This window comes from Mauremys mutica, chromosome 7 (assembly GCF_020497125.1).
Source record: "Mauremys mutica isolate MM-2020 ecotype Southern chromosome 7, ASM2049712v1, whole genome shotgun sequence".
In the NCBI taxonomy this organism is placed as follows: Eukaryota; Metazoa; Chordata; order Testudines; family Geoemydidae; genus Mauremys; species Mauremys mutica.
In genome coordinates this window covers 62,115,902-62,130,453 of record NC_059078.1, presented here as the reverse complement: position 1 = coordinate 62,130,453, position 14,552 = coordinate 62,115,902, and the positions used below count along the sequence as shown (strand labels likewise).

General features: G+C 41.7%; 1 protein-coding gene across 1 annotated transcript in view; it reads left to right on the top strand.

The window, feature by feature from the left end:
- ERCC6 (ERCC excision repair 6, chromatin remodeling factor) overlaps positions 1-14,552 on the top strand; it is an 87,525-nt gene that overhangs the window by 35,057 nt on the left and 37,916 nt on the right. The window contains exons 6-7 of the mRNA XM_045024660.1: positions 683-841; positions 14,081-14,216. Of these exons, the coding sequence (XP_044880595.1) occupies positions 683-841; positions 14,081-14,216 (295 nt within the window). The remainder of the gene's footprint in view (positions 1-682; positions 842-14,080; positions 14,217-14,552) is intronic.

Genomic DNA, 14,552 nt, shown 5'->3' with positions numbered 1-14,552 from the left:
TTCTACATGACTGTTCTTTCTGTTTCCAGTCTTTCACTTTGAATTGTAACTGCAGTGGTATCCTCTTCTAGTAACACACTGCTACATTCTACTCTCTGAGACAGAGCTTGTTTCTTTGCCTTCCAAAATATTTTTGATGTCTGTCGGCTTTTTTCTTATTTAAAGAGGATGAATTCTGGTAAATGAATTTCTGGTTGTATGTAAAGTAAACAAGCTTTAACAGACCTAACTGTTCATCTCTTGTAGTGGAACATAAATCCTGTGCGCCACCAATCACAAGCCTAACCTTCCAATTAAGTCCAAATGGCATACCTTACTAGATGCCTACCTGTTAAAGTTCCCCCTTTTCTGAAGGGATAATAAAGATTTGAATGTTAGAGCAGCTTCCCAAGTTATTTCTAACAGTATTTTAAAAATACATGAAATAAAATACCCTGTAATTACCATGTCTATCAGTTTAATTAGAAATGCTTTAGCATTGCATAAAAAATGAATTTGTCACATATAATGTCTAAGTGCATCAAAAATGCATGACCTTGTAAATACAGCACTCATGTAAAACACACATGCAGCATGTTACTGTAACTAGTATTAGAACCTTGCCAAATGATTATTTCATGAGTACTTTCTGTTATGATCTGTATTATCAAACATTTGCCATGTTTTTTCCTTGTTGTTGTAGGTACCAACAGACAGGTGTTAGGTGGCTCTGGGAATTGCACTGCCAGCAGGCAGGAGGAATTCTGGGAGATGAGATGGGATTGGGCAAGACCATCCAGATAATTGCCTTCTTGGCAGGTCTGAGCTACAGCAAGATCAGGACTCGTGGTTCAAATTACAGGCAAGTGCTCCTCTGCAGACTGTCAGTCTGTGGAGCTCAATTAATATTTCATCAGATGTATCGCTGGTGGAGGAGGGTCCTGTGAATTATTAATGACATTTCAATTACATTATTCCTTTAATTCTTTTAGTGGGGGACATCAAAGGAAATTTTTTACGAGACAGTGGAGCTGTAGGGCAGGAAAAATTAAACATGTAACACTTTTAATGAATTCCAGGCATTGATGCTTCATTTTGCAGATGAGCCACACTAGATATTTTGGGTCAATACCATGTCTAAGGTTAGCTTACACAAATGGATTGTTTACAAACTCAATTACGTTAATATCAATAGTTTACACAATATGGAATTTTAAATTAGATGTAATACCTTTAGTTCCATTTATTAAATTTTACATTAAAATATTTGTTCTGGCAAGACACCAGGTGAATGCTTTACAGGAAGTAACAAGCATATTCAGGATGAAAGTCAGAGCTTCTGATGGGTAACGGAGCATCCTTGCAGAATCTTTTTTTAAGACCAGAACAGATAAATCCACATCCGTGTTTTCTTCTGAAAGCCATTCTTTAGGTTGACCAGACTTCCATATCATACCCCTTATTACTCCTTCCATGTATCACTGAGTAGTACCTCAAGAAGGAATTTACTCTTATCTGTGGATGAGACAGATTACCAGAAGAAGATTCTTCTAAATCCTGGAATACCAAGTGCATTAATAATAGTACTAATACTTTGTAGTTCTATAGCACCTTCTATCTTAGGATCTCAAATTACTAAATAGGATTTACTAAGAGTAGAAAATAAGTAATCAAAAATTATTTTCAAATTGAATTAAATCTTTTCTTTGTATAAAGAATACTTAGCATGGACATAAATACTGTTAAAATGACTTACAAAATATAGCATCTTTCTAGAATGATCTTACCCACAAATAGCTTTACTAGCTGGGAAGAGGATACAAGTATAGAAAACATTGCTACCCTCCCCCACCTAGAGCTGGGCAAATAACTGATTTTTTTGGGTTCACTGGGATTTCTGAAAAGTCAAAAAAAATTCACTACAACCAGAACCGAAGCCAAAAATTGTGGTAAATTTCAGCGAATCAAAAGTCAATTTTAAGTTAAATTTTAAGCATGTCATTTGACTAGAACTGCTTTGTTTCTGGGCCTTTTTAAAAGTCTAGATTCACAAAACAGGAAGAGGTGACGGTGATGGTATCTGTCCTTTCCTTTATAAATTTTAGCCCAGTGTTTAGAGCATTCACTTGGGGTATGGGAGACTCTGGTTCAGTTTCCCCATCTGCCCGATGTGGAGCAGGGATTTGAGTTTGGGTCTCCTACTCACAGCAGAGTGCCCTAATCTCTGGGCTGTAGAGTAATCTAGGGCAGGTGTTTTCTCAATCTCTTTCATTGAAGCTGTTCTACTAGGTGAGCATTCTAACCACCAGGCTATAGTCATTTTTTCTCTCTTTCCCCTCCCTTCTTCCTTTCCCCCACCCACTAGTTACTATTCAAGTAATTTATACAGTGGAACAGCTTGAACAGGAGAGATTGAGAGAGACCTGCCCCAGAGGAACTTTGCCATCAGGTTATACAATTGGTGAAGCCCTGTAGTTAGTTATTTTCCTGTGCCCTTCCAGACAATGTCAATGGACATGTTAAATTCTGTTGAGATAGGAGTGCTTCTGTTTCAGTACATGTGGCAATTTCCTAATATCATAACAAAAATATGTTTACCCAATTGTCTTCAGTGCTGTCTAGTTCATGCCCCAGTTTCTTTTTGAAGACAGTTGGCATTTGCTGAGCAGTAAATACTGATATCTTCAGCTAATATTTGGAGTGTTCAAGGTTCTATCACATTTCAGATGCTGTAATGATGATCTGACCAGAATTTTCTCTTTGGTCTTTGTAGTTGGCGGCAGTGGTAGATCTGCAAGTACCATAGTAGCATAATTACTGAAACATCTGCCTGGGTTTATTGGCAAAGCATGCTACTAGGAGTCAGGAAACACCCTCCTACACATACAACCCCCTGTCTCAAATTCTAATCCCAGCCAGGCCACTTACTTACTGTCTCTTTGAGTAATTACTTAAACTTTGTAGTCCAGAGTAATTTTGCAAAATGTTTTAAACAGTTGCTAATAGTAGTTCAGCTGCAGTAGGGTTAACAACGGAGGGAGTGCGAGTGTAGACAAGTTACGAGCCTTGCTTGTCCTACTTTTTTCTTATTTCATATTGCAGTCATTAGTGAGCATAGTGCTTTACAGGCAAATAAAAAGACAAAGTACACACTGAAGCTTAGTTGGCATTATTAGTTGGCTGAAGCTATGGAGAGTGTGGGAATAGTGACAGAAGTCAGGGGGAGATGCTGACTTTCTCAAGAAGAGCAAGATATAAAAGGTTCTGTGACAGTGTGGGTTACTTGTTAGTAGAGTCCTTTTATTAAAAAGGTAATTACATGTGTTTCATTTCACTGAGGGAACTGGAGATGATAGGCTTTGCAAAAATGAGTTTTGAGGAGACCTTTGAATGAGGACACGGTGAACATTAGATCTGGGAAACGTAACCAAGCTTTCATCCCCCCTTGCTAGAGTAATCGATTCCAAGGCCAAGAGGGATTCACTGTGATGATCTAGTCTGACCTCCTCCGTAATACAGGCAATAGAACATCCCCAAAATAATTCCTAGAGCAGATCTTTAGAGAAACATCCAGCCTTGATTTAAAAAATTGCTAATGATGGCGAATCCACCACGACGCTTGATAAAATTGTACCAATGGTTAATTAGTCGCACCGTTTAAAAAGTTGCAATTAATTTCCAGTCTGAATATGTCTGGCTTCAACTTCCAGCCATTGAATGGTGTTATATCTTTCTCTGCTCAATTGAAGAGCCCATTATCAAATTTTGTTCCCCGTGGTAGGTACTTAGACTATGATCAAGTCACCCTTAATTTTCTCTTTGTTAGGCCACATAGTGACACACTCAAGGAGTTCTAACTATCAGGTGTGTTTTCTAATATTTAAATCATTCTTGAGGCTTTTCTCTGAACCCTCTCCAATTTATGAACATCCTTCTTGAATTGTGGACACTAGAACTAGAGACAGTATCCCAGCAGTGGTCACACCAGTGCCAAATACAGAGGTAAAATACCCTGTGTACGCCTCCTCAGGATTCCCCTGTTTATTCATCCAAGGATGTTATTAGCCCTTCTGGCCACAGCATTGCACTGGAAGCTCATGTTCAGCTGATTCTCCACCATGACCCACAAATCTTTTTCAGAGTCGCTGTGGCCCAGGATTGAGTCCCCTGTACTGTAAGTATGAAGCATATACTTGGCATGACAGATTTGACAGAGAGATCAGGTTTCAATAGAGACAATAATGGCTGGACCAATGTTCCTGGTAAATGTGGCCCCTACAGAGTCACCTCTATAAATTCTGGAGGCCGCATGGCTACAGGCAAGACAGATTCACAATATCCACGTGACAGGTTCCCTCTGAGATGAACTGTTTGGGGGAAGTCTATAGAGAATTTACAATGCAGAAAGGACTTTCAGATATCTGATTCCAATCATGGGATGGGAAGCCCACAGAGAGGGACATTGTAATGAGGGCACTAGAAGCAAAATTTTCCAAATTGGGTGTCTTAGGTTGTGCCCTAAATAGAAGTTGCCTCATTTTCAGAGATGCAGAGCAACCCCAGCTTCCACGAAGTAAAGATTCAGGAGCTTAACTATAGACACCAAGGCTTGAAAATGCTGGCATAAGTCTCTTCAGGAATCCACACTTCACATAAATGGCCTGGAGATGAGTGCAGCGTTATGTGGTGTTTGGGGTTTTGAAGATCTACAGTGAAATCTTGGCCCTATTGAAATCAGTGGGAGTTTTGCCATTGACATCAATGGGACCAGGATTTCACTCCTTAGTATATCAAGAGATGCATCTCATTCAGACTGACAGTCAGAACGCTGATGAGAATATGATAGGGGAGGATGGGGTCTGACTTCCTGTGTTGGAAAGCCCTGCAGGGTGGAACTGGAAACTGTCCCTAAAAGACACTCCTGCGTGTCACTTATTTGATAAGGATGGGCAGAACTATTGCAGACAGACTGAGCCTACCATAATACACCATCATGAGTGGTCCTGGATAAAAGGCTGGGGAAATATCTCTGTCACATCTCTGAATACAAAGTTACTAATTTACTACATAAGAAACCAGACTCAGAGACTCATACCCTAGTGGCCATAAATGTCTTCCCTTGTCTGTGTACTTGGACCATCACATAAGCCATACCCTCCCTCTGCCTCCCTACTTCCTCTGGCCTATTAGTGACTGACTGACACAGAATTAGTTCTTACTTGTCAGTTGCTGATCGCATCAAAATAAGGACCTCGGCATGCATGAGCAGACAAACATGTTCCTTCTCTCCATGATACCCTGGAACCTTATAAGCCTGGCCCCTGATAGGGTAGACATTGAAGAGGTTGCTGTTTCTGAGCAGATGTCCAAGTGATTCTAGGTGCCCAGAAGGCATCTATTGGAAGGGCATATAATTTCAACTGGAAAAGGTTTGTGAACTGGAGTGAAAAGACCTAGGAGTGGATCATTTTATTTATCTCCCAAAAACTGTTTACCAACTTTCTTTACCCTTCTCAGTCCTGGTTACAGATCCCACCCATCGGAATTTATTTGGCTGCTGTTTCATTTGCTGCAGGTAGATAAATTTCTGCTCTGTTTTCTGTGCAGATTTTGGCAAGACTTAACAAACTCTTTGTTAAAAGGACCCTTGTCCTTCATTTGGAGTGTACTGAGGTCCTTAGAACATCCTCCAGATTTTTCTCTCACTTCAATCAGATGCATTATGTCAAACTGTCTCCAGGAGAACCATGTCTAAATGGTCAGGTGGTTGGCTGACTGCATTCTTTGTTGCTTTTCCTCAGCAGGCCTGCTAAGGCATAGTTATATTAATCACATGAGTTTTGAATATTATTTTGATGCATTTCACTTTCTCTCTGAAGCTGTCTCTACACTTTGAGGAGGAGGTGTAATTCCCAGCTCGAGAAGACATACTCTCACTAGCTTTGATTGAGCTAGTGTGCTAAAAATAGTGTAGCTCTGGTGGCTGGAGGGGCTAGCCACCTGAGTGTGTGTCTATCATCTTAGACAGGTATTTACTCAAGAAGGCTAGCGGTTTACAGTGCCATGGTTACACTATTGTATTCCCTTGACATGGGAATCACACCTCCAGCTCAAAGTCTAGACAAACTTAGAGGCAGGGAAGGGCCTGCTGTACCCTTTCAGCTGGAGCACCCACTGCCTGCCAGTGAAGAAAGTGAGTAACTTTGCAAGTCTAGTAATTCACTGGGAGGTGGATTCAAGAGTTAGGAATCTATTATAATTACAGCCCTCTGAGTACAAGATTTACAGGTCAATAATTTTTCCTTTTTTTCCCTCTGACCCCTTCAGGTAGCTAGAATGGATTTTCTCCAAACCTCCAAAACAATCCATCTTGATTGAAACCAAGCATGAGAAACTAGCTGCTGTGGTAATTTTGAGAGAGTGATAATCCACTGACTATGAATGTTTAAAGGCAAAGTTCCTTCTCAGTACTGTCGGTAGTGGCCTAACAGCACTGAAGATCTTCAGTAGTTTTATATTAACTAGGCATCTGGTAACTACTTTGGCTTGTATTACAAGTCTTGCTTTTTATGCTACGGTTGGACAAATCAGAAAATGGTAGGATTTCATTAGATCATTGATGAGCAGTATAATTTCTGTTTGAAGTTTACAAAGCAGAATGCCACATTGAGCCTAGGGAAACAAAAAGCCAGACCTGAAATTTGGGGCTAGAAATGAAAACCTGCCTGCCTTCAGTAGGAATCCTTTGAGTGCTGCAGCCAGTGCTGATAATAAGCAGCAGACTCAAATCAATTAACCATCAATATTCATATCCTGTGATCCATAATGAAAGAGTATGGTATATTGGATTATAGCTCACATCTCTCATTAATATCGTATTGTGGAGAAAAGGCTTCAATAAAAGAATGTGTGGTATAATAACCCAAGAACTAAATCAATTGTGAATGAAAGTGCCCACAAGAACATAGTATCTCTTGACATTAAAACAGTCGCCTTTTGAGAGCCAAAGAACAAGCCAGGTTGCACTTTTCTCCCTCTCTCTTTATTGGAAGCTGTTTGTGAGTTCTGATTCAGTTTGTTTCCATAGTTGTAGCTCTTTTTGTTTTTAAACTGTGTTTAAACTCTTTGAAAACTTGAAATTTGGTGAAACTTGCTTGGGTTTGGGTTATATCAGGCCTCCAAACTTTGCCCAGGTTTGTGAACAAACTTGAACTGATTTTTTTTTTAAATGAACCCCCTCTTTTCATGCAAGTTCTAGGGAGGGATTCAGTTTCAACTCATTGTTTTACATGTTTTCGATCAGAGGCCTCCTTGCCTGTGTGTTACTTTGAAATGAACTTCCAGGGAAGGGTGGGTGAATCGCAAACACTTGTGAAGTGGAATAGATTACAAAACTGATCAAAACCCCTGCAAACCAAAACTGGCAAACTTTACACAGCTGGGGGGATTTTTGGTTTGGAGTTTTGAGTTTGCAGCACTGGCAGAGAGGAGTTATGCCAATGCTACCCAAGTGCTGCACCTTGTTTTCTGAATCCATTTTAAATACACTTCAGCTGCTCAAGTCGAGCTGTCTACTTCAATTGTCAGACATGCTATTTGGGCCCATTTGCACTGGCTGCCTAAACCCATGGGGTTTTAAAGAAACTGCTGAAGTCCGAGTGTAAAGGGGACAAAGGATTATCAGTGTTTGAAAGGGATTATGGGGTGACAGAGCGATATAAATGTCAGAGAATTACACTAATTAGGGATTATTCTAAACTAGTTGAGTCTAGTTGTTTATAATGAGGGGCCTGTGTTCTTTCTGCTGATTGTGAGGAAACATTTGAATAGCCTGTCATTTGCATAGAGCTTTTCAGATTTAAGGGGAAAAAAGCCATGGTCCCTGCCTGAAGAGTTTAAAGTCTGAAGAAGGATCATCCAGTCGTTAGGGCAGTAGATTAAGATGTGGGCAGCCTGGGTTCAAGTCCCAACTCTGCTACAGACTTCCTGTATGACCTTAGGCAAGTCACTTAGTCTCTCTGTGCCTCCATTCCCCATCTTTATTCCTGTCATAAATAAACAGATCAGGGTTAAGGTCTCTTTTCCCTGGAAAGGGTTAACATGTAGTACCTGGTGACCACCTGACCAGAGGACCAATCAAAGATAAGATTTTTTTTTCAAATCTCTGTGGAGGGAAGCCTTTGTCTGTGTAAGAACTGTTTTTGAATCTAACAGAAGACAGTCATGTCCCCAAGTTCTCCTGGAGTAGTTTCTACTAATTAATAGTGAGTATTAATTAGAAAGGCGAATTAGTTTTATGATTTGATTTCTACAATTGCAATTGTGTGTTTGCTAAAGGAAATGCTTTATTCCTGTTTGCTGATATTGCTTTTACTGAGAAAAGGGGGAGAGGGGATTCTCTCCAGAGATTGATAAGGTTATACCCTATGAGTGTCCAGCTTGGGCTCATAGAGATTCTGTATTTTTCTTTTTATTCTTTAATAAATTCTTTTCTTTTCTTTGGACTTGGTTAATTCCTTCCCTTGGGGAAATTCAGGGGAAGGGGAGGGGGAAGTGGGCTGCTTCCCTGTGTGTGTGAGATTCAAGGCGTTTGAATCCAGGCACCTCTGTCTCCAGAGCAGGCTGGAGAGAGGGGGGAGGGGGAAGGTTCCTCCTCTGTGAATTGATCTGTGTTCCCAAGGGGGGAAACAGGGGTGTCTCGGCCCACGTAATCGACCGAGTGGTGGCAGCTTGAAGGAGACCTACCCTAGGATTTTGGGGTGGGGGGAAGACATGCGGGTCCTCACTTTGAAACCGCCCAGTTTCAAGTGAGGGTAGACTCCTGACATGGTGGCAGTGGTGTTTCGGACCCAGAGAGAGAGGCAAGGCTTTTCTACCAGAGGCACTCTGAGGCAGTTTCAGGGTTACAAGTATTTTCAGTTTTTTGCAGGGCTTTCTGTTACAAAGCCTCCGGTGGAGAGGTACTGGCGTCCATTGTGATACAAGGTACCACTCAGGATTCCTGAGGTGGGGGGAAGTGCTCGCCAAGTACATTCCCATCCAACAGGAAAAAACAGGTTTGGGGGGGGAGACAGAAACCCTCCAGCCAGGTTTTTTTTCTCCCTGTGTCTTTTGAAAGGATCAGAAGACAGGAGAACACAAATCCCTAAGGAATAGACCAGATTTTTCTCAGGGGTATTGTTAGCAGCAGCCTTTCAGCTGGGCTGCTGAGTACAGCAACTCAGAGCAGAGGCAGTTTACAGTTTCAGCCAGGTTGGCTGGAGGCAATTTAGTTTCCAACAGGCTTTGTTGGAAGCAGTTTTCTTCTGTTTGCTTGAGGCAGCTGGAGGAAAAGGCAGTTTAAAGCAGTTTTCAGGGTTAGGAGGAGGTTTTTTTCTCTGCTGGCTATGCTGAGGAAAAACTCTTCCCTAGAGGTGTGTCCTTCCTTTGTGATATCAGGTATCACTCAGGATTCCTAAGGTGGGGGGAAGTACTCGACAAAGTACATTCCCATCCAACAGGGAAAACAGGTTTGGGGGAGGGTAGACTAAACCCTCCAGCCAGGTTTTCTTTCCCTGTGTCTTTTGAAATCCTCTGCAGCCAGGGAATACAAATCCCTGACAGGATTTACTACACTTTTCTGCAGGTACTAAGTAGCACCAGCCGGTCCGCTGGGCTTATTAGTAAGATTGTTTTTTTTGGAAACAGATTTTCAGCTGGGTTTAGCTGAGGCATAAGGTTTCTAACAGGCTGTGTTAGAAAAGGATTTTTTTCCTTCTTCTTTTCTTTTTTCTCCTTTTTTTTCTTTCTGTCTGCTTAAAAACAGCTAGGAAAGAGGTGCAAGTTTTTCTAGGAGGCTTGTTAAAAAGGACCCCACTGTGAGGTACTTAGCAAGTGCTAGAAACAGGACAAACCAGTTTTTTTTGGTTTTCTCAGTATATCAGCAAACAGCAACTACACATTTGCAAATGAAAAGGTTTTGTTTCTTTTCTATTCAGTCTCTCGGGAATAGAGAGGGTTAGGAATTGGGGAAACCAATTCCCTGACTGCAAAGGGGTGTGGCCAGCACCAAAAAGCAACACCAGCAAGCCACACATACAATTCACTGACTGCAGAGGGGTGTGGCCAGCACCAGAAGACACTGTTCCCCATCCCAAGAAATTTCCCACCTACATGGCAGGTGAGGACACTAAGGCCTTCTTCAAAAAGGTTAAAAGGACCTGCCATGGGTACAGCATCCCTGAAGACCAGTACAAGGACTGGTCAGGAAAGTGGACTTTTGCTGTCTATTACAATTATTCCATCCCCATGCTACTGGGGGAAGACTTGGCCAACCATGTGCAGCTGGCCAAGAGTGGGGGAGTGGTCACCTGCGGCCAGGCCAAACAAGCAGGCACTCCCATCCCTGTTCCTGAGCCATCCACCAGGACCCTGTCTGTGTTACCAGAGACCCAGACAGAAGTGGTGAAACCGGATCTCATGCCAACAACTACAGCAGCCATAGTACATCCAGTCCCAGGACCGAAACTGGAAAAGCAACCAGCGGCAGAACCAGCGCCAGCACTGACGCCAGCGCTTGCAACTCCACCGCCAGGGGGCGCCAATGGGCCTAAACTGGCAGAAGCAGCATACAACTCTACCCAAGAGGCTCAGCCAGAGCCTGAAATATCACCTTGTGCACCAGCGGACAGCGGTCCACAGTCAATAAAAACAACCTCATCACCTACATCGCTCCCACAGGAACTGGTGTCTCCCGCCTCAAGGGAACAGTTCCACACTGAGCAGGAAGCCAATGACAGCCTTAAGAAAGCTTGGGCGGCGGCACGAAGCAACCCACCGCCTCTCAGCTCTTCTACCCAATTCCAGTTTGTTGTAAAACAAGGACTTTATATAAGCACATTCTTTCTGGTGGACACCAGGAAGGCCAGCATCCTCAAAGACAGTTGGTAGTTCCAACTAAGTACTGGGACAAGCTCTTAAGCTTGGGCCCTCACATCCCAGTGGGCATTCTGGGGTCAACAAAGCAAAAACAGGTTAAAAACATTCCTTCCACTGGGAGGGGATGGGCAAGGACAATGCCAAGTATGTCCGCTCAAATGCATACAAAGTGTTCTTCAATGTCAAATATCTTGTTGTTACATACTTAGTAGTATATGTAATAGTGCATGTGTTTTGTTAATCTGTTTATTTTAAAGTTCTACAAGGAAATCACCGCCAGTGTGGTTCCCCCACTGTCTGCGATTTGGGGGGCGTGTCATAAATAAACAGATCAGGGTTAAGGTCTCTTTTCCCTGGAAAGGGTTAACATGTAGTACCTGGTGACCACCTGACCAGAGGACCAATCAAAGATAAGATTTTTTTTTCAAATCTCTGTGGAGGGAAGCCTTTGTCTGTGTAAGAACTGTTTTTGAATCTAACAGAAGACAGTCATGTCCCCAAGTTCTCCTGGAGTAGTTTCTACTAATTAATAGTGAGTATTAATTAGAAAGGCGAATTAGTTTTATGATTTGATTTCTACAATTGCAATTGTGTGTTTGCTAAAGGAAATGCTTTATTCCTGTTTGCTGATATTGCTTTTACTGAGAAAAGGGGGAGAGGGGATTCTCTCCAGAGATTGATAAGGTTATACCCTATGAGTGTCCAGCTTGGGCTCATAGAGATTCTGTATTTTTCTTTTTATTCTTTAATAAATTCTTTTCTTTTCTTTGGACTTGGTTAATTCCTTCCCTTGGGGAAATTCAGGGGAAGGGGAGGGGGAAGTGGGCTGCTTCCCTGTGTGTGTGAGATTCAAGGCGTTTGAATCCAGGCACCTCTGTCTCCAGAGCAGGCTGGAGAGAGGGGGGAGGGGGAAGGTTCCTCCTCTGTGAATTGATCTGTGTTCCCAAGGGGGGAAACAGGGGTGTCTCGGCCCACGTAATCGACCGAGTGGTGGCAGCTTGAAGGAGACCTACCCTAGGATTTTGGGGTGGGGGGAAGACATGCGGGTCCTCACTTTGAAACCGCCCAGTTTCAAGTGAGGGTAGACTCCTGACAATTCCACATAAAGATAATAGCGTTTCCCTAACTTGCTGTGGTGTAGTGAGCATAATTAGGAGATTGTGATGCACTCAGACACCACAGGTTGGGGCCATGGAAGTACCTAAAACAGACTAATTAGATAGAGAGCCTGAAGATATCAAAGAATGAGGGTAGGGAGAAGGGGTGCAGGAATTAAAACAAATAAATGTATTGTAGCAGCTGAATCTCATACATTCTGCTTTTTTTTAATAGACTGAGGTGGGGAAGGAGGAGAAGAAACATCACAGTAATGGAAGCTGGTGAAGGAGAACAAGGAGAGGAGTAAGGGCTATTAGTGCACAGACATTTTTCCACACAGAGGGAGCTGAGGCTGGGGGAAGAATGAAGGGGAGAAACGAGGCTAGAATGAGCAGGATCTCTTGTCATTCTGGAAACCTATACGTTAAATAACCAGAATCCTTCATAAAATGTCCCCAGTCTCTGAAACGCTGTTATCCTTTTTTTGTGGCTGTTCTAGTTTGTTTCCTTCCTGGCTATTTATCAGTAATCTAGAGGTGTTTAGTGATTTCTCTTCAGTCTCTCACAGATAATACCTCTTGAAATGCACATGATTTTCCACAACTGTTTTGCATGACTTGAAAACACAGATGTATGTGATTGTGGTAAAGATGACTTGCGTACGTACGTACGTATGTATGTATGTTGATGTTTCAATGTAGAGAATATTTTAGCAGTAAACAGTATCCTTTTGTGTTGAGATTTTTCCTGCTGTTGTATCTTCTCTATGATAGTCTGTCAGTGTTTCTACCTGGACTAGTCTGTGTGTGTCTTATTTTAAAAAGATAAATAAATAAAAGAGAGAGAGAGAGAGAGAGAGAGTGTTTTCCTTCTGAAGAGCAGGATAGCTATGAATTCAACTATATCTTCCTGGAGTCTGTTCCTAACAGTATACGTCTTCCTGCGAGAGAGAGAAAAGGGGGTCAGATGTGAACAAAAGAAGTGGGAGCCAGGGAAGTTCTAATCCTAGCTCTGACACTGACTTCATCTGTAGATTTTGGCAGATCGTTTTGCTTGTTTGCCTCAGTAGCCCCACTTCTACAATGGGGATCTGATACTACCTCATAGGGTGTTGTGGTAGTTATATAAAGAGCTTGAAGATGAAATATGCTGTAATAGTGCCTCTTTAATAAAAAGGATACAAGACAGAGTCCAAAAGTAGTCAGAACTCCAAGTATGTTTGGTTTTAAAGTTGTATATTCTTTATTACCAACATAATGCAAAATGTTATTATATAATGATGTGGGCAAACTCTTTTTTCACAAAATGATCACTTTCATATCTGACCTCTCAGTCCTTTTTCTGAAAGGAAACCTGCATAACCCCTTCAAAAGATGAGCCTCGGAAATTAAATTCATAACAGTGCTAGACACTAAAAATCATGTATGCAATAGAGATACTTTTTATGTCTCATTACACTAATCTGTAACCCTCTAACCCTCCTTTGCCCTATGACTCCAGTGCTGTTAATTGTCCACTTCATCTTGAATGGTCTCTTGCAACATGTGTTAACTCCTTATCTGTTCCACCTTGTATTTAGCTGTGACACTGTTTACCTTCCCAGACGTGAAGAAGAGTTCCCTGGAGCTTGAAAGCTTCTCTCTTTCACTAACAGAAGTTGGTGCAATAAAAGTCCTTACCTCACCCACACTGTGTATAATAAGATGCTTGAGAGAATGTAAGCCCCCATTTGTTTTTAGCCAGCATGCAAGTAAAAAAGTTTTGGGCAGTTTATAATTTCGGTTCTTTTAAAGAGACATCGTGCATCCTAAATCTGTTTTGCATTACCACAGTACCCTTTTACCATTTTGTTTGGAGCTTTTCTATTTCTGTATTCATATTGATAAATGCATCCATTAGCTATTCAACTGTTGTAGCTGTACCCTTTACCCCTTTCATCATGCTTAAAAAAAAAAAAGGCCAATCAATTTCCTTAGCTTGCGTATTCTACTTGAACTATTGAGTGTCTGTTGGTTACTTGAATGGGTCACTTAATATAGCGTATTTATTTCGCATTAATGTTTTCTTCCTGAATGTTTTATTTTAGGTTTAAAGGTTTGGGCCCAACGGTGATTGTGTGTCCAACCACAGTGATGCATCAGTGGGTGAAAGAATTCCACAGTTGGTGGCCTCCCTTTAGAGTTGCAGTTCTACATGAAACTGGCTCTTACACCAATAAAAAGGTAACATTTGAAAAGGGGGGTGTGTGTGTGTGTGTGTGTGTACTTTGTGTTATCTCAGTATATAGGGTTGTATACCCTTTATTCCTGAAGATTTGTGTGTGTGCTTTTTTTTTTTAATTGTTTTATCCTTTAAAACATTCTCAGTGATGTGCGTCGATTCTCTGGGAAACACAACAAAAAAAGCGATGACTAAACCGTAATGTAACCAAGAAGTGTGTATTGGTCTTAACATCAATGCTGGCTTCCATAGTAAGCAGTGCTCTCACACAGAATTTATTGTTCGCCATGCCATGGCTCACAATATTCCAACATACTAAAAACCATTCCAGACCCCTT